Source organism: Sarcophilus harrisii, chromosome 2, assembly GCF_902635505.1.
Source record: "Sarcophilus harrisii chromosome 2, mSarHar1.11, whole genome shotgun sequence".
NCBI classification, from domain to species: Eukaryota; Metazoa; Chordata; class Mammalia; order Dasyuromorphia; family Dasyuridae; genus Sarcophilus; species Sarcophilus harrisii.
The window spans coordinates 479432918-479451121 of record NC_045427.1 but is presented as its reverse complement, the minus strand read 5'-3'; the positions used below and the strand labels follow the sequence as shown (position 1 = coordinate 479451121).

Genomic DNA, 18204 nt, shown 5'->3' with positions numbered 1-18204 from the left:
GTTCTGTGTCTTCTTGCTCTGTCTCTCCTAGACTAGTTTATCATTAGGTCTTCTAGCTGACCATGTCATTCCCAGGGTCATGCTTAATATGAACTTAGCTGTTCCTTTCATTCCATCTACCTCAAAGTAACATGAGGCATCCTGCTGCTCTCCTCTTTGCCCTATTACCACCTAAACTTTACCTACTACTTTACTATGGTGAGTTTTTTCTGGGTATTAGCCATCAGAAGTTATTCTGGCATGATATGTCTATTGTCTTCTGAGATAGACGGCATGGATACAGTGTGTGCCTCATTCTTTAAATTTGTATTTTAAAATAAATTTTAGTTAATTGTTGCAACTAAATTTGTTTCCTTAGTTTGACAAATTGTCCTTTGTTACTGGATTCATTCCATTCTGTAAGCCTTTAAAAAAAATTTCTTGGGCCACATTTCATGAACTCATGAATTTTCATATTACATATGCCTTTCATCCAGTCTGAGTCCATCCTTGCCAAAGGCCTAGCTTAAAACCCCTGGAAAGAAAAGCCCTTCAATTAGAAAATATTAGAGTTAGAAAGGACTTTAGAAATCTTTTAGTCCAGTTCCCATCATTTTGTAGGGAAAGTGACTTACCCCCAAGTCCAAGTTCCATGACGAGTCAGTGACAGAGCCAGAACTCAAGCTTTTTGACTCTAGGCCAAAGTTTTTCTATGGTTCTACAGCTATACCATGCTAGTCCCCGATTCTTCAAAAAAGCCTGGAGTCAAGAACTCTTTTCAAGTCTAGGTTGGAAGGACTTCTCATTCATTCCTTGACAGATGAACCTGTTGTTTTGGAGCACAACACTTCACACGTGTTGGATGACAGGATGAGAGTCCAGTCCTTTTCCCAAGTCAGCACCTAGTGCTACCTTACTTTTTCCTTTTCACCTTTGAGCTTGAGCCAGCGCTTGGGTCTCCCCCAATCCCCTTAATTGACAAGACATAACAGCCCAACCAAGGCAAGTTTGGTGTCATACAGAAATGAGTTTTATTCTCAGCCAGGAGACAGCGCAACAAATAGAAGTGACAGAACTGTAGTAGTCACTGGTACGGCACCCACACATCCACAGGAAGGGGGAGTGCCCTGCTGTCCCAGGCATATGTGAGACAGTGAGGCTCAAGAAACATCCAGGCAGATGGAACACTTTGGGGGTGGGGAATCCAGAGCAACAATATCCCCTTCTACTTGGGCAACAAAACCACATGGACAGCAGCAGATGGTTTGACTTCCAACTGAGCAAGGCTGTGTTCTTATATATATGTGTGTATATATATATATACATATATGCACATATATATATATATATATATATTATATATGTATGTGTGTATTTCTAAATATAGAAGTTCTGGGTGGGAAAGATACCACAAAGGGGGCATTTTTTGAGCAAAGGTTTTCATTAACGTCACACCTGGATATATGTCAGCTCACAACTATGACAGATCAAGTCATGAAGTTTGGGAGGGTAGCCACCATCAGTCACAGAACAGCAGTAAGAAGGTTAGGGACAAGGTGTCACCGAGGAGTAGGTTATAGGTCGAAGGGGGGTCTAGGACTCTCCGGACGGGATGGACTTGCCTGACCCGCTCGGCTGGCAGTTAAAGAGAGAAAAGGAGGGGAAGAAAACTGATAAGGCAGGAAAATCATTGATGTGACCAAACCTTTTCCCACCCCACCGTTTGCAGCAGCTGTGTAGTACAGAAAGGGAACTGGATTGTAAAGGAGAAAGGAGAGGAAGCATTAGAATGGAGGGAAAGGGACACCCAGAGTGAAAGAATCTGGGCTTTGGCAGGGATGTGGGAGGGGAGGCTAGTTGGATTCCACCCTCCCCACCAAAGAGCAACATTTCCTCACACATACATACACTCTCCACCTCACACTCACTGCACCCAAGGTGCCACACCCAAAGCTCTAATCACATGCTCTGCCTCCTACACCTCCCACAGGCCCAGACCTAACCCTGCTTGCCCTGAAGGAGCCCACAGAGCTCCTAGAATCCATCCCTGTTTAAAACAGCTCCAGAATTTCTATCACCCAGCCAGCATCCGGCTGGAAGTGGAGATTGAAAGCTTGGAAAACACTGGGCGAAGAGGGGTAAGTCTAAAGATGAGGCTCCAGGGGCAGGTGGCCGAGGATGCATCTGTCAGCCTGAGGCAATGACAGCCTCCTCGATAGGGTCAGAGAACCTAAAGGTTCCTCCTTTAGGGTGATTATGCAATGGGTGCCAGTGGTCTACAGGCCTCAAGGTTATAAGTCTAAGAGGGGAGGCTCAGCCGGTCGGGGGACAGCAGGTCGCGTAGGTGAGGCCGGGCCCTTCCTGCTGGGGAGAAGCAGAGTTAAGAGTCAGTGGGGCACAGGTATGTAGGAGAGGTTACTGGGCACTGCCCAGAAGCCCGGGGTGAGACATCTGGAGGCAGCCAGGAAAATTCCCCAACCAGGTCATTAGGCAGAGCCCACAACCTCAGGCTACTGCTGGTAATCCTCAGGCAGAGTTCTGACTGTCCTGTGGCAGCCTAAAAAGATGTATCTGTCCCTGGGGTACACACAGTACCATCAAAGGGTGATGAAAGCTGCCCTCGGTTTGGTAGCATGTGTCCGGCTAAGCACTGGTGGAAGAGATACCAGTCTGTTGGAGCAACAGACATACAATAAGCCCAAATGTACTGGACTAAGGGCATGAGAAGCTCTATAAGACTAGCGACAGCTAGGGAGAATATTTGGGTTTCCAACATAATCATCTTGTTCAGGGTCAAGGCTGGGATTAGGGAATACAGCTGGTACAATTAACAGACCAGCAAGCTGTCCACAAGAGGGTAAACCTGAGCAAGAGGGCACAGAGCCTATAGTGATTCACACCATGGGTCTCACCCCTGCCATGTTTGTCTGGGTGATAATTAGATTAATGTGAATCCCAGAGGCAGCCTCCAAGGAACCAGGAGAACGGCACTGGGATAGCTGGGCTGCTAGTCAGCCGTCTATATCAACCTCCTGGCCTTTTAATCACCACCACCCAAGGTATGGCTGTCTTCCTGAGCCACTGCTCAGATGCTTAATGCAGTGGGAACCAAGAGTATATGCTAGAAATGCTCTAGAGCCAGGCCAGTTGCAGGTTTTCAGGCACTTTGCTGTTCTAGATCCAAGGGCTGTTCTGTACTGAAATGAGGGTGGAGAGGTACGTCTCCATCTCAGAGCCAAGCCCCAAAGAATCACACTGCCCCCAGACCAGCCTCCAACAATCTCTCAGCCACTGGGACGGTGCCCCCACCACACTCTCCCACACTGGCCCCTGACACGGAAAGACTGAGGAGGGTCCCTAAGCTCAGAGCTTACGCTGCCTTGACAGCTTCCCAGAGGCCTCCGCTTGCCTTAGCTAAGGGGGTGCCTGCCTGCCCTGCCTTCCCCGGGCATGGCACCAGAGCTTGAGACCAGAAAGTGGGCAGACAGCTGAGAAAAGTGAGAGCGAGTCAGAGGTGATGAGGTGCCGCCCATAGAGGGCCAGGAAGGCACAAAAAGGAGGAGATCTGGAGCTGGAGGAGGGAGGAGCTAGGAGCCCGGCCCTCTGTGGCTGCCCCCTCCCGAGGCAGGGAGCTGGCCAGAGTTGGGGGCCGAGGGTGGGACACACTGAATCATGCAGCGCAGGCTGGGGAGACCAGCACCTACCGTGGCGGGTGTCCTCAGGGGTCACTGATAGTGATTCTGAAAGACAACACGAAATCAACAGGGCAGTTCACGTTGATCAGTGCGAGGGGCCAGGCCGGGCTGTTGGCAGGGGGAGACACACACGCCAACACACGTGCACACACATGCACCAGGCCCGCATGCTCACACAGACACCCACGGGAGCCTCCCTGCGCTCTCACTGGCCTGCGCGTGCAGCAGGGGCCTGGGACATGCACCCGCCCAGCAGAGCTGCAGGAGCCCACGCCGGGCCCACCACAACGAAGCAGCGAGCCCTCCCGGCACACACAGAGCACGGGCAATTGCTCCACAGGCGTGCTCACAGAGGGACGGCGCCCCAAGCCACAGCCCCGGGCCAGAGCCCTTACAGAGCTCCCCAGAAGCACGACTTTATTCCCCAGGGCCACCTCCTGGGCAATCAGGGCACGGGCAGGGGAACTACTCTCCCATCACAAACGTGTCCAGCTCCAGGCTCCCTGGCCAGAGGCTGCCAAGCTACGGGGTCAGGCTTCTGAAAAGGTCCTTTCTGGGGGGGCCAGACCTGGCTAGACAGCTGTGTGGTCCCATGCCCTCCATATGAGGGTGTACCCTCCCAGAGGACAATGGGAAACAGACCTGCTCCAGATGCTGAAGGAGTGTAAATCCACGCTCACTCCTCCCCACGGGCACCCTCTGCTCTGAAGAGGCTAGTTTTTTCATGGTCCCCCACACATCCCCTGCTTATTTCTGTCTCTGTCTTTGTCTAATCAGGGCTTCCCCAACCTTATTCTCAGAGCCCTGACAAGTGATATTTTACATGTGGGAGGAAACTTGACCCTAGCACAGCATGAAGTTCTTAGAACACTGAAGGTCTGGTTTCTAATGGGGTAGGAGCTGTGGAGAGAGGAGGCAGGGAGAATGAGGTATAGCTTCCAAGGGGGCTTCCAAGTGGGTTCCAAGATACTGAGGGTTTTCTTTACTACTGAAGGACTGGTCACTGCGGGTGAACAGGAGGAGAAATACACCTCCTATATGTGGCTGTCAGTGCCCTTTAAATTTCTTTTAAAATTTTTTCCATTTTTTAAAATTAAATTTTGCTCTTTAATTCGTGAAGACAAAGCTCTAATAACTTTACCCTAGTTAGTCTTCCACTCCTCTTTGTTCCATCCTCCCGCTTCTTTCTCCCCTCATAATCCTACTACTTCACATCCTATCTCTTTGAAGACTTTCCTTCAGCTGCCTCAAATCTCTCCTTTCTCTGAATTCCTACAGTACTTCTGGTCCCCACCACACTGTTAGCTCTTAATTGACCTCTCACTGTTAGACATATTTAAGCCACATGGTGAGCTATTTGAGAGCAGGGGCTGTGGTCAAAATCCAATTCACTCTTGGCACATAAGGGAAACAACAACCTGGCCACAACACTGCCCTGAGGCCTGGTTTGCAGCCCTTCCTGACCATAGGCAGTCTCACCCAACCTGTCCTTTGGTCTTCGTGGGACCAAAAAAAAAAAAAAATTACTCATCTCTGACTTCAAATAAGCTACGTAGAACAGAAGGAAAAGTATTTAATTTGGTTTTGGGAGACCTGGATTTGAATTCCATCTCTATCACTCACTGGCTGGTCCTTTCACCTCTCTTGGTCTCAATTTCCTCATCTATAAAATAAGGGGGTTGGCCTAGATGAGCTAATAATTATTATTGTTGTTAAATAATAATTATTAGCTCCTGAGCCTCCTGGTGGGGCACAGACAAGCTACTGTTCTCCATCCAGCCTTCCAAACTATGGCTCAATGATGCTGATCTAATTTTGGTTCCTTACAGTGAAGAGAACCAAAAGAAATCAGACTGAAGTTCGATTTCGGGAGGGCCTGCCTTAGGAAAAAGAGGTCTGAGATAGGGAGATGTAAAAGAATTCTGAGCCTCTTTCCCTGTGTATAGGACATGCTGGGTTAGGGATAAGGAAAAGGAGTTGTCAGGATGCTCAGAAGCCTGTCGGGAGAACAAGCTGAGCATCCTGTTTCCCAGGTCTCCATATGAAAACACACTCTCGACATCCTCTCATACACTCACACATGTGCACGCCCACACAAGCAACACATACCTTCCCCACTGCACACAGCCATGGCCTTTGCTCTAGGGGACCCAAAAGGCAGGCCGGGGGGTTGGAACAGAGAGGGTCATAGGAACAGCTGATAAGCCTCAAGGGCACTAGGGGAGGGGGGCAGTGAAGGAGGGGAAGCGTCAGAAATGAGAGGGGCTTCCTTCCTGGTAGGGGATGGGGAAGCATTCCCTCAGCAGGCCGGACTTCAGACTGAAGTCACCCATTCGATACACAGGGAGGAGGCGGGAGCTTTTCAAGGTGCCTCAGAGGGCTGGAATGAAAATAGCCCAATGCAAGGCAGGAAGCACAAGGCGGCCCTAAGGGCTCCGAGGGTCCCCCTCATCCACTGAGGAATGGGGATGGGCCCAGGTGCCAAGGTGTAAAGAACAGTGGGGGACAGGAGAGAAAGGAATGAGAAGATCAGCTTGTAGAGAAAAGAGAGAACTGGGCAAAGGGAGGAGTGCAGAAATGAGTGGGGATAGGTGAGGAAGTGCCATGCGCCCAAGACCCCAGAGCCACGGCCCACTGAGTTATCACACGGCTGGGTGGCCCTCAGGTTGCCCCTGCTGGATGAAGGCATAGAACAGCCCTGACTGAGCCCTTGCCAGGCAGGCAACACCCCTCCCCCTCCTTCTGGGCCCTTCTATTAGAGGTTAAAAATGAAGATCGAAAATTGAGAGTCCTCAGGAGGCCAGCAGCTTTCCTCCTCTAACTACATCTCCGGCCCCCAACCTGGACCCAGGATTCCGGGGCACCTCCTTCCTGCCATTGGAGAACTCTCCTGCCTTCCTCAGATCCTGAAGGTATGGAGGGGAAGAGACCCAGCTGCTTACCTGCAAGCCCAACCTTCCCTGTCCTCTGGGGTGGAGCTGCTGCCCGGGGGGCAAAGGGCTCCCCGTGCATCAGGATCACTGCCCCACAGAGCTCTGCAAAGTCCCACAAATGGTACTCTGCCCTCACTGTCCCAAATTCAGAAAGGTGGGGACTCAAGGCACGTTCTTTCCCCCGCTCACCTGGGAACCCCCGGGGGGGCGCGGTTGGGCCTCGACGGCACCTGAGGGGGCGGTCCGAAGGGGTCAGGGGAAGCCCCCGGCCGGGAGGGCACGGGGGGTGCTCCCCCCAGGGCGGACCCAGCAGGCGGAGGCCCAGGAGCAGGGCCCCGGGAGCCGGGCCGGGCTGGGGGCACGGCAGGGGCTCGCCTTTGTGGGGTGGGGCTGGACGTGGGCGACCTGCGGGCACGCACAGAGAGAAGGAAGGAGCAGGAAGGTGAATGACTGCGCTCCCGAGGCAAACGCGCCTCGGACTGGCCCATGGGGCCTCCGTTTGCCAGTCCCCCCCCAACTCCCCACTCCTGCTTGCTCCTCCCCCACCCCCTTCCCGGGTCCAGCGTGAGCCCGTGCCCCTGGCTCCAGCGGGGAGCCTCCAAAGCCCACCTCCCTCCAGCCCCGGGGTGGGTCGGGGTGAGGGGGCGGCCGGACCCGCCCCTGGTACCTGCGTCCGGCCGGTACACTCTGCACCTGCAGCCAGGAGTCGTCCACGGGCGGGGGCATGGGTGTGCTGATGGTGGTGGTGTTGATGTCCCCAATGATGCCCAGGGCCTCTTTCAGGGCATGGTACATGCGCAGCATCTCATCCCTCCGCTGGGCCTGCTCGGCCGACTCCTCCATCAGCGTGTTCTGGTCCCCGCATGAGTACAGGTTGGCCAGAAGCTCCGAGTGGATGAAGTCCTTGGTCTGAAAGCAACAGGCGCCCCCATGGGCCTGAGACCGGGCGGGGCTGGCCGCTGCTGCGGCCGGTGCAGGCCCTGCCCCTCAGGCGCTCTCCTCAAGGCCTTTCCTCCTCAGTAAGAGGAGAGGTTCGCTAGGGGTGGGCAGGGCTTCCCTGCAGTGGCCGAGGCCTGAGGCCAAATTCTGCTTCCAAGACCCGCGGGACCGGAACTTATGTCGGGCGGGCAATTTGCTGACCCCCGTCCTTTCAGAGCAAAGCTGAGAAACGCGGGAGAGACAAAAACCAGCTCTGGAAGACCCACTGACAGTATTCTGAAATAGCTACTTGTGCAAAGCTACAGCGTCCATGGAATCACAGGCCTAGGCCCTCAGGACCCTGACTGCTAAGGGACAGGGAGCCCCAGAGGATGGGGCACAAATGCATGGGTACTAGCACATCAGTTGGCCATCTAGTCTAAGGGCCTTCTCTTATGATTCCAGGACAAGAAGAGAGAAAATTTGACCCAGACCTTCTGCATCTCTTGGAATATATATATATGTAAAAAAACTAGCTGTGTGACCCTGGATGTGAATCAGTTTCCCCATCTGTAAAATGGACTGGAGAAGGAAATGGCAGACCATTCCAATATTCCTTGCCAAGAAAACCTCCAATGGAGTCACAAAGAGTTAGACATGACTGAAATGACAACAATAAAACCTCCTTAGACTGGAATCCCAGGACTTGTGACTGACTTACATTGTTTATCATCAGGTGCATGATAGTTTTGGGCATGAGGTCACGGATAGTCTTGTTCACAATGGCCATGTAGGAATCTACCAGGTTGCGGATGGTCTCCACCTGTCTTTCTAACTGAGGATCCATGGAGTGCATGAAGTTGTCTGAGCCGTTTTCTTCTGTCTCACTGGCCTGGGAAAGATAGGGAAAGTCCATTGTCCCAGAACAATCTCTGTCACAAACTGGCACTGTCCGGGGGTGGCAGGGGGGGGTTATTTTGGAGAAGCTGAGGCTGCATCTATCTTTCAGCCCCAGCTCATTCCCTCAGCAAGTAGGAGGATGGTATCTGGGCAAATTTCAAAGCCCAGCTTAAATTCCATCTTTTCCAGAAACTTTTTCCCCCCATATTTAGTCTTTTATCTGATTTCATGGCACTTGTAATCCTTTCATGAATTTATATCCTAATTTTTATCATACTCATCCCAATACATTTCTCATCACCCCTGCCAGATCACTAACTCCCTTGGGGTAAGAACCCCATCTTGTAAGAACTCTGTATCCCATCCATCCTCAGCCCATAGCAGAGCCTTGTACTTATGTAATAAGAACTATTTATCCAATAAAAGTACTTACTTTCTCTTTGTCCTGTGGAACCATCAGGAAGCAATGCCAAAGCCACAATATCATCACACAGAGGCAGCAGGAACAAAGAACCACAGCAAAGGGAAAGAGATTCAGTGGCCCAGGCAAGGAGAGTGGCAAATAACTAGAGGCTAAAGATCTAAAGAGGTTCTTAACTTGGGCTCCATGGACCTTCAAGGGATCTGGGAAGAAAGTTCAGGGAGGTCGAGGAACTTGGATGGGGGGGAGGAGGGAGGAAAGGAATTTGTGACAAAAGAAGAGCTAGAGATCATTATTGATCACAAAATAGATAATTTTGATTATATTAAATTAAAAAGGTTTTGTACAAACAAAATTAATACAGACAAGATTAGAAGGGAAGCAATAAACTGGGAAAACATTTTTACTTCCAAAGGTTCTGAGAAAGGCAGCATGGATTTCACCATGCTGCCAATGGGATCCATGAAACAAAAACAAAAACAAAAAAACAGGAAAGGATGGGAGGCTCACTGAGGGGGAAGAGTAGTGGGCGTGGGAGATGGACACTTGTCTGGAAAAATGTTAGAGTTCATGAGAGAAAATATAAAAACCATCAGAATGGGACATATGTAGCTGTGAGAGAAAGGGGGATCACATGAAACTGCTCCTAGATTACAGGAAACAGAAAACTACTGTCTGGGAGAGAAAAGGTGTAACAAAAAACAAAACTCAGGGAAGAATGAAGGTTGTAGAGAGATGGCACTCCTCTTTTTCTCCAGAGGAACAGGCTACTTTTCCCTGGCTCCCACTACTCCTACCTTGAGATTTCTAGGGCCACTATGGGTAGCTCTGTCACCTTCTGGGTTCCAGGTTTTGCCCAAGAAGCAAGAAGGGGACAGAAGGATAAAAAGAGGAGTCATTTCTTGATGTCTGATTCTTAGAGCAGGTGGGGACTCTCCGGACACTAAAACGGCTTCTAGTCCAAAGGACAAAGGGCTAAGAAGCACCTCCTAGCTAGGATCTCCCATATAGTATGACGGCTTAGCACAAAGAGTCCCTGGCAGGCTACAATCAGGAGGCAGAATCCTAACTCTCTTTATCCTTGCCCATGATGCCTCCACTCACCCCAACTCGCTCTGGGTACACTCCAGCCCTTAGGAAAGATGCTTTCCAACTGTCCACCTCCTCCTGAGTTTCACAAGCCAGCTCCAGCTGTCGGTAATCCTTGTAAACATTTCTGTGGAATGATATCCCAGGCAGACAGTGAATAGAAGAGACCCAGGCTTTCTAGTCCTCAGCCTCAGTTTTCTCTTCAGGTCCCTTTGCTGGGATCTAAGATACCCCCACTCTTATTCTCTGTCCTATCCAAAAGAGAAAATACAGTATCTGTATCTGGGCGTCCTTCAAGCCCCAAGGCACATGTTGCTTCCTCTGTGAAGCCATCTGCAATCCTTCCTATCCTATGGCAAGGATTTGGATGCCCATCAATTGGAGAATGGCTGAGTAAGTTATGGTATGTGAATGTAATGGAATTTTATTGTTCTTTAGGAAATGAAGAGCAGTGCTTTGTTTTTTTTCTTTTTGATCTGATTTTTCTTGTGCAGCATAGTAAATGTTACAGAAGAACTGCACATGTTTAACCTATATTAGATTACTTGTTGGCTAGGAGAAGGGGGTGAAGGAAAGGGAGGGAGAAAAATTTGAAACACAAGGTTTTGCAGTGTTGAAAACTATCTTTGTGGCTAAGAAATATAGAGAAGTTGATCAGTAGAATAGGTTAAATTCACAGAATAAAATCGTCAGTGACTATAGCAATCTAGTATTTGACAAATCCAAAGATCCCAGCTTTTGGGATAAGAATTCACTATTTGACAAAAACTGCTGGGAAAACTGGAAACTAGCATGGCAAAAAGTAAGCATAGACCTACACCTAATACCATATACCAAGATTAGGTTGAAATGGGCTCATGATGCAGATATAAAGAATGATATTATAAACAAATTTGAAGAATATAGGAAAGTTTACCTTTCAGTTTTGTGGAGGAGGAAGGAATTTGTGACCAAAGAAGAACTAGAGATCATTATTGATCACAAAATAGATAATTCTGATTATATGAAGTTAAAAAGGTTTTCTACAAAAAAAATTAATGCAGACAAGATTAGAAGGGAAGCAATAAACTGGGAAAACATTTTTACATCCAAAGGTTCTGAGAAAGGCCTCATTTCTAAAATACATAGAGAATTGACTCAAATTTATAATTGTTCAAGCCATTCTCAAATTGATAAATGCTCAAAGGATATGAAGAATTTTCAGATGAAGAAATTGAAACTATTTGTAGTCACATGAAAAAGTGCTCCAAATCACTGTTGATCAGAGAAATGCAAATTAAGATAACTCTAAGATATCACTGCACCTCTCAGATTGGCTAAGATGAGAGGAAAAGATAATGAAGAATGTTGGAGGGGATGTGGGAAACTGGGACACTGATACATTGTTGATGGAATTGTGATGCATCCAGCCATTCTGGAGAGCGATTTGGAGCTACGCTCAAAAAGTTATCAAAATGTGCATACCTTTGATCTAGCAGTGTTTCTACTGGGCTCATATAACAAAGAGATCTTAAAGAAGGGAAAGGGACCCACATGTGCAAAAATGTTTGTGGCAGCCCTTTTCTTTTTTTTTTTTTTAATTTATTGTAACTTTTTATTAACAGAACATATGCCTGGGTAATTTCTTACAACATTATCTCTTGCACTCACTTCTGTTCCAACTTTTCCCTTCCCTCCCTCCACCCCTTTCCCTAGATAGTAGGCAGTCTTATACATGTTAAATATGTTACAGTATATCCTAGATACAATATATGTGTGCAGAACCGTACAGTTCTCTTGTTACATGAGAAGAATTGGGTTCAGAAGGTAAAAATAACCTGGGAAGAAAAAACAAAAATGCAAACAGTTCACATTCATTTTCCAGTGTTCCTTCTCAGGGTGTAGCTGATTCTGTCCATCATTGATCAATTGGAATTGAATTAGATCTTCTCTTTGTCAAAGATATCCATGTCCATCAGAATTGATCATTATATAGTATTGTTGTTTAATGATCTTCTGGTTCTGCTCATTTCACTCAGCATCAGTTCGTGTAAGTCTCTCTCCAGGCCTTTCTGAAATCATCCTGTTGGTCATTTCTTACAGAACAGTAATATTCATAACATTCATATACCACAATTTATTCAGCCATTCTCCAACTGATGGGCATCTACTTAGTTTCTAGTTTCTTGCCACTACAAAGAGGGCTGCCACAAACATTTTGGCATATACAGGTCCCTTTCCCTTCTTTAAGATCTCTTTGGGATATAAGGCCCAGTAGTAGTAATACTGATGGATCAAAGGGTATGCACAGTTTGAAAATTTTTTGGGCATAATTCCAGATTGCTCTCCAGAATGGTTGGATTCGTTCACAACTCCACCAACAATGTATCAGTGTTGTGGCAGTCCTTTTCATAGTGTCAAGAAATTGGAAACTGAATGGATGAATAAATTGTGGTATATGAATATTATGGAATATTATTCTGTAAGAAACAATCAGCAGGATGATTTCAGAGAGGCCTGGAGAGACTTACAGGAACTGATGCTAAGTGAAATGAGCAGAACCAGGAGATCACTGTACACGGCAGCAACAAGACTATTCAATGATCAGTTCTGAAAAACATGGCTCTCTTCAACAGTGAGATGATTCAAACCAGTACCATTTGTTCAGTGATGAAGAGAACCATCTACACTCAGAGAGATAACTGTGAAGACAGAATGTAGACCACAACATAACGTTCTCACTCTCTCTGTTGTTATTTGCTTGCATTTTATTTTCTTTTTCTTCCTTCTGGATCTGATTTTTTCTTGTGTAGCAAGATAGCTGTATAAATATGTATACATATATTGGATTTAACATGTATTTTAACATATTTAACATGTATTGGACTATCTGCCAGTTTGGGGAGGGGGTGGGGGAAAGGAGAGAAAAATTGGAACAAAAGGTTTTGCAAGGGTCAATGTTGAAAAAAATTACCCATGTATATGTTTTGTAAATAAAAAGCTTTAATAAAAAAAAAGAAGGGAAAAGGGGAAAAAAAGAAAACTATCTTTGCATGTATTTTGAAAATAAGAAGCTATTATTAAAAAAATGCTGAGCAGGCTGATTTTAGAAAAGCCTGGGAATTTTTACATGAATTTATTGTGAAATGAGCAGAACCAGGAGAACATTGTACACAGCTGACATTGTGCAATTACCAACTATGATTGACTTAGTTCTTCTCAGCAATACAGTGATCCAAGACAATCCCAATAGGGTTGGGATGGAAAATGTCATCCACATGCAGAGGGAGAATAATAAAGCCTGAATATGCATTGAAGCAAAGTATTTTCACCTTTTTGTCGTTGTTTGCTTTTTTTTCTTGTGGTTTTTCCGTTTTGTTCTGATTTTTCTTTCACTGCATGACTAATATGAAAATGATTGTGCATGTATAACCTATCTCAAACTGCTTGCTATCTTGGGGAGAGGAGAGGTTAAGGGAGGGAGAGAGAAAAAAATTGGAACTCATCTTGCAAAAATGAATGTTGAAAACTATCTTTATATGTAATTGGAAAAATAAGATACTATTGAAATAAAAATAATAATGAAAATTCAGAAAAATCCTTTTTACACTGTGAAACTGGGAATGATGCCTCATCTAAAGTGCTCATAGCACTGTGCATCTCCCATGCATTTATCATGTTCTGATTTGTATGCTATTCATCTGTGCTCCTTGAAGGGAAGATTTAGAGGGCTATTTTCTAGGTGCCAGGAAGATGAGTGCCTGGGGATACAGGACATTAGATACCTCTGTTCAGTGTTGAAGAGGGCAAAGATATGCTTGCTGGACATAAAGCCCTTTTCCACATCTCGGAGTTTCAAGTTGTCCACAGGAAGCATGTATTTCTTCTCCTTCTCCTAAAGATGAAGGAGCACATAGTAGAGAGTTAAAATAATGGAGGGTTAATCCCAAATTCATGCTAAGCTTCCCGTGAGGGATCCTTTCCCTAATCCAGTCAGTTCCTGGCTTTAAATGGAAGATTTTGCTTTGGCAGCTTTTGCAAATCCCAAAGTGGGCACCAGAGGGCACCATATGCTCAGTTTCTTCAAGATGAACCAACCTGAGGAGAAATTAGGGGGAGCTATTAGGGCACAAGAGTGAAGTTGGGAGAGGGAGGAAAGATGCATGGGAGGTGGGAGCTGATCCCAGGCCACATTCTACTTTGTATAAGCCCCCTTTCCCCCTTGGCAGTGCCATTTTCTGAGAGAGGATCCCAGTGGGAAAAAAGGAGACGGGGGCTACATGGTTTCCTCTAGCCAACCAGCACAATAGCCCCAATGGTGTCTCGCGCTTCTTTGTTCTGAGGCAGAGGCCACAGCCCCAGAGTCCCAGAAGCCAAGCTGTCCCTGTGACCCCTTGGCTATAGCCCATCTTCCCTAGGGCAAGAAGATGAGGAACTACTAGGAATGGCATCCACAGCCCAGCCAGACACATAAGCAGCCCAGAGAGAGACCCCTATCAGCCAGAAGCCAGCTACCGGCTTTCTAAGATCTACTTCAACTCCAAATGAGGAAGGGCTACCTGAGGGGGTCAGGATTCTCCTGAGCTCTCTTCCCCTACTCCCTCGCATCATTTGGCCATCCTTCCCAGCTCTGGGCTATGGGACCTGGTTTAGATCAGCCCTCTGACTTCATTTCCTGAATGTTGAGACCGGAAAGGGGAGGGGGGAGAGAGCAGCCTGCCCTGGAGGCCCCCAGCTTCAAAGGGCTAGCTCAACCCCCAGCCCATGTGTTAGCAATTAGGAGGTTCTATGTCAGTGTGTATGTGTGTGTGTGCTGTGCATGAGGGTGCAAGAATGTGTGCATGCAGGGGGAAGAGTCTGTAAACAAGGTGTGCAAACTTGTAGTGGTGGGTATGAGGGTTAGGGTATCACCGGGCTTGTGTGTATGTCTGGGAATCCTGCATGTATGCATGGGGAAGTCTGAAAAGGAGTCCTGGGGACAGAGACTTAGTGGGCTGGGTATAGGGCTAGAGACCACCACCCCATCATGCCCTAGGCCAATGTGTCGCGTCCAGCGCCCCAGCGGGGCCGGCTGGTGGGATACATGCAGTGGCATTTGACGGAGGAAGCATGTATGGGTTTCTGTAGGTTGGCGCATCTCAGCATGGACTCATTTGCTGGGTGGGTTGGGGTATGTTACAAGTTTTAGGGAGTGAGGGAGGGCCTTTCAGAAGACCCAGGCCAATTCCCCAGAGGGTGCTGAAAACACTTTCAAAGGCTCCTTTGCTTCAGCAGGAAGGTGGGTAGAAGGGGGAGGAGATACTGTCCCCCTTGCCTCCATCCTTCTGTAGTGATATGGTGACTGGTAATTGGAAGCTCTCCCTGTATGGCTGGTTCCAACTCCCTCCTTCACTCCCGGGCCCCAGTGACCAGTTCCTCCTCAATTTCACATAAAGCTTTCTTTATCCTGGGCAGGGCAGCCCCAAAGAGGAGAGAGTTGTGGGCTGCAAGGCGGGGGAGAGGAGGAGGATAAGAGAAGGAGGAGGAGGAGGAGGAGGAAGAGGAAAAAGAGGAGGAGGAGGAGGAGGAGGAGGAGGGGAGGGAGGGAGGGAGAGGAAGTGGGACACATGGCCCAGAGAACATCTGGAATCATTAGAAGGGGCAGGCCAGGGCTGCCGCCAGTCGGGATCCCCTCCATTTCTGGGCTTGGACACCAAGGTACAGAAACTGCTTCTCCCCCCCCCCCCCCAAGCAACCTTATCCCTTCTGACTTCCTGTTCTCCCCAGCCCCTGGGCTCCCCTCCCGAAGGCCCCTCCTTCCCAGGCTCGAAGCTCGCCCCTGCCACGTCAAATGAGACAGAAGGGGAGCTGGGAGTGGAGGGGGGACGGCGGGGCGGGAGGCCCCTGCGGCTGGGGCGGGGAGAAAGGGGGCTCAAATCACAGAGACCTGGTTTCAGGGGGCGTCCCCACTCTGCGGGAGAAGTGGACAGACTCGGCGGCGGCAGCAGCGGCAGCAGCAGCGTGCCCACCGCACCAGAGCCAGGGAGGAGGGGAGAGGGGAGAAGGGACAGGACCCACCGCCACCCGGGCCGGATGCGACCGCAGGACAGAAGGACACAGACTCCACTCCGTCTACCCAGTGTTTAGACTATCTGTTCAGGACTCCAATATTGTACAGTAGTCTGCACATTGGTTAGGCTGGGCTGGGCTACACACGGTGTCGTGCCCGTGGGCACGGAGGGGCGTCGTGCGGCTCGGCGCGGAGAAGACCGGAGCCAGAATCACCCTCGCAGCTCCTCTCGGATGCCCAAGGCGCCCTGCCTCTTCTCCTATCCCTTCACCCCTGGAGCAGGGAGGAGGGGCTCCAAGGCAAAGGCACGGGGTGGGGGTGCTGGGTGGTCAGGGAGGGCAAGGGCTCGCTTTGCATGGTGCTCCCCGTGGGGAAACCCACCGAGGAGGGAAGGGGCATGCAGGAGAAGGAGCCCGAAGGCAGATGATGGAGCCCAGTAGACATGTCCTGAGCTTGGTGGGGTGGGGTGGAAAGCCTGCTTCTAGTTTCCCAGAGAGTGGTTAAGGTCTCCTGGAAAGGGCTAGGTCCGTGGTAGATCGCTGCTGGTCTTAAGGCTGCCTAATTATGAGACAGATTCTCCTCCTGTTACTCCCTTTCTACCCCCTCCTCCTCAGACCCCCTACTTTTCCAGGGCAGAGTAGAAGGTGTTGACTGTGGAACCCCAGGGTCGGCAGAAGGGGGTAATGAAGAATGAACCCCAACCAGACTCAAATGGTCTCCTAGTCACTCACAAATGTATACTCACACTGCTCCAAGCATACACTTATACCATCAGACCCCCAGCCATTCACCCCAAATACCCGCAAATATGCAAACACAAAACAGTCTGAGAACCATCCCCAGTCCCAGCACATTTCGGCACCCACACACTCACACCCACGCACACTTGTATTCCCCCATGCCCCAAACATATTCCTATCTCCAAACACATGCTCATGAACATTAGCACATTTGCCCCCCCCAAAAGCATACACACCCATTAGAGACTTAAAACCCTTGTGACTTCAAACACCCCCCCCCACCAGAGAAATATTCTCATCCATCAGACACACGGAATACCCAGAGGACCCCTCAGAATGCGCTCCCACCCCACACACGCCCTCCCGCTTTCTGTGCTCTCCAGCATGTCCCCGTTGCATGCGTGTGTGTGCGTGCACGGGACACTCAGAGCTGTCCAGCAGGGCCACAGAGTCACCCCCAAGCGTTCAGTATCTCCTGCCCAGCCCAGGGACACTAGGGCTGTTGTGGGCACGCAGACACCCATGCTGGCGGCACTGTAACAACAGTGAGGGCTGACTCCTAGCCCGTGGCACCCCCATCCTCAGGGACAAGGGTCTGCAGCACTCCAGGGGTGCCCTCTGATGGCCTGAGGAAACACCCACCCACATCCCTGCCCACCCCGCCCTCAGCCCGGCCTGGCTGTCCTGCCTCTGAATCCTGCCTTTTAAAAGGGGGCTCGGGAGCCGAGGAGGAGGCCCTGGCTGGGGAAAGAGGCCCAGAACCCCCCAGTCTGCCCTCCCAAGGAGGGGAGTTGGGAAGCCTCCCTGGGGTGACTGCCAGCTACTACGGCCCCACCCCAGAGGAAGAAATAGGGAAATAACACATCCTAGAATGAGTAGGCTCAGGGCAGGGGGTCAAAAAAGGCAGAAACCAATGACAAGAGTTTAAGAGAAGCAGAAATCTAAAACCCCTCTTCTCTGCCATCTCTTGAGAGTCTCCCCCAGCACCCCATCTTCCCCCAGGTCCCCACATGACGAAAAAGACCCATTCCTCCCCCCCCCATCCAAACTCCTCCCCACTTCCTTGCCAGCTGAAGTTCATTACCATGAGTTTCCCCCCTTCCCCCATTCCCGGGACTCCTCCCGGTCACCTCTGGAATCCAGATGTTAGAGCCAAGCAGCCAAGCTCTTAAAGGAGCCCAAAGGCAAAAGCAGGGATGTGGGAGATATGGGGAGAGATCCGATCCCTCAGTGGGGTGGGGGCTTGTACAGGGCCAGCTGGGGAAGTCTTGACAACTACCACCTTCCAAAGTGGAGGGAGCCAAGCCTTGTGGAGGTCCTTAACCACTGAGTATGGGAGGGGGCTGGGGGGAAAGGGTTAACAAGGGTGCTGGGCCCATATGTGTCATGGGCCTATGGGGCCACAAAAGAGGAACGCCCTGAAGCTGGGAAAACAGGAAGGCAGCTGGGCTGGGGCAAAGAGTGGCACAGTGGTCCCTCTCCCCAACATCTCGTTCAGCCC

The 18204-nt window shown here is 49.6% G+C and overlaps 1 protein-coding gene across 11 annotated transcripts in view; it reads right to left on the bottom strand.

The window, feature by feature from the left end:
* Window positions 1-986: 986 nt before the first annotated feature.
* The window catches only part of DNM1 (dynamin 1), a 64857-nt gene continuing 47639 nt past the window's right edge, over window positions 987-18204 (bottom strand). For 2 of the 11 annotated variants that reach the window (XM_031954730.1, XM_031954727.1), the window contains 7 exons: window positions 13700-13809; window positions 9951-10062; window positions 8859-8870; window positions 8247-8417; window positions 7275-7516; window positions 6797-7012; window positions 987-2343 (listed from right to left, as the gene is read on the bottom strand). In XM_031954730.1, the coding sequence (XP_031810590.1) occupies window positions 2271-2343; window positions 6797-7012; window positions 7275-7516; window positions 8247-8417; window positions 8859-8870; window positions 9951-10062; window positions 13700-13809 (936 nt within the window). In that variant the 3' untranslated portion in view covers window positions 987-2270. Of the gene's footprint in view, window positions 2344-3683; window positions 3720-4879; window positions 4882-6796; window positions 7013-7274; window positions 7517-8246; window positions 8418-8858; window positions 8871-9950; window positions 10063-13699; window positions 13810-18204 lie in introns of those variants that run through there. The other 9 variants (XM_031954731.1, XM_031954732.1, XM_031954733.1 and 6 more) reach the window with 9 other exon arrangements.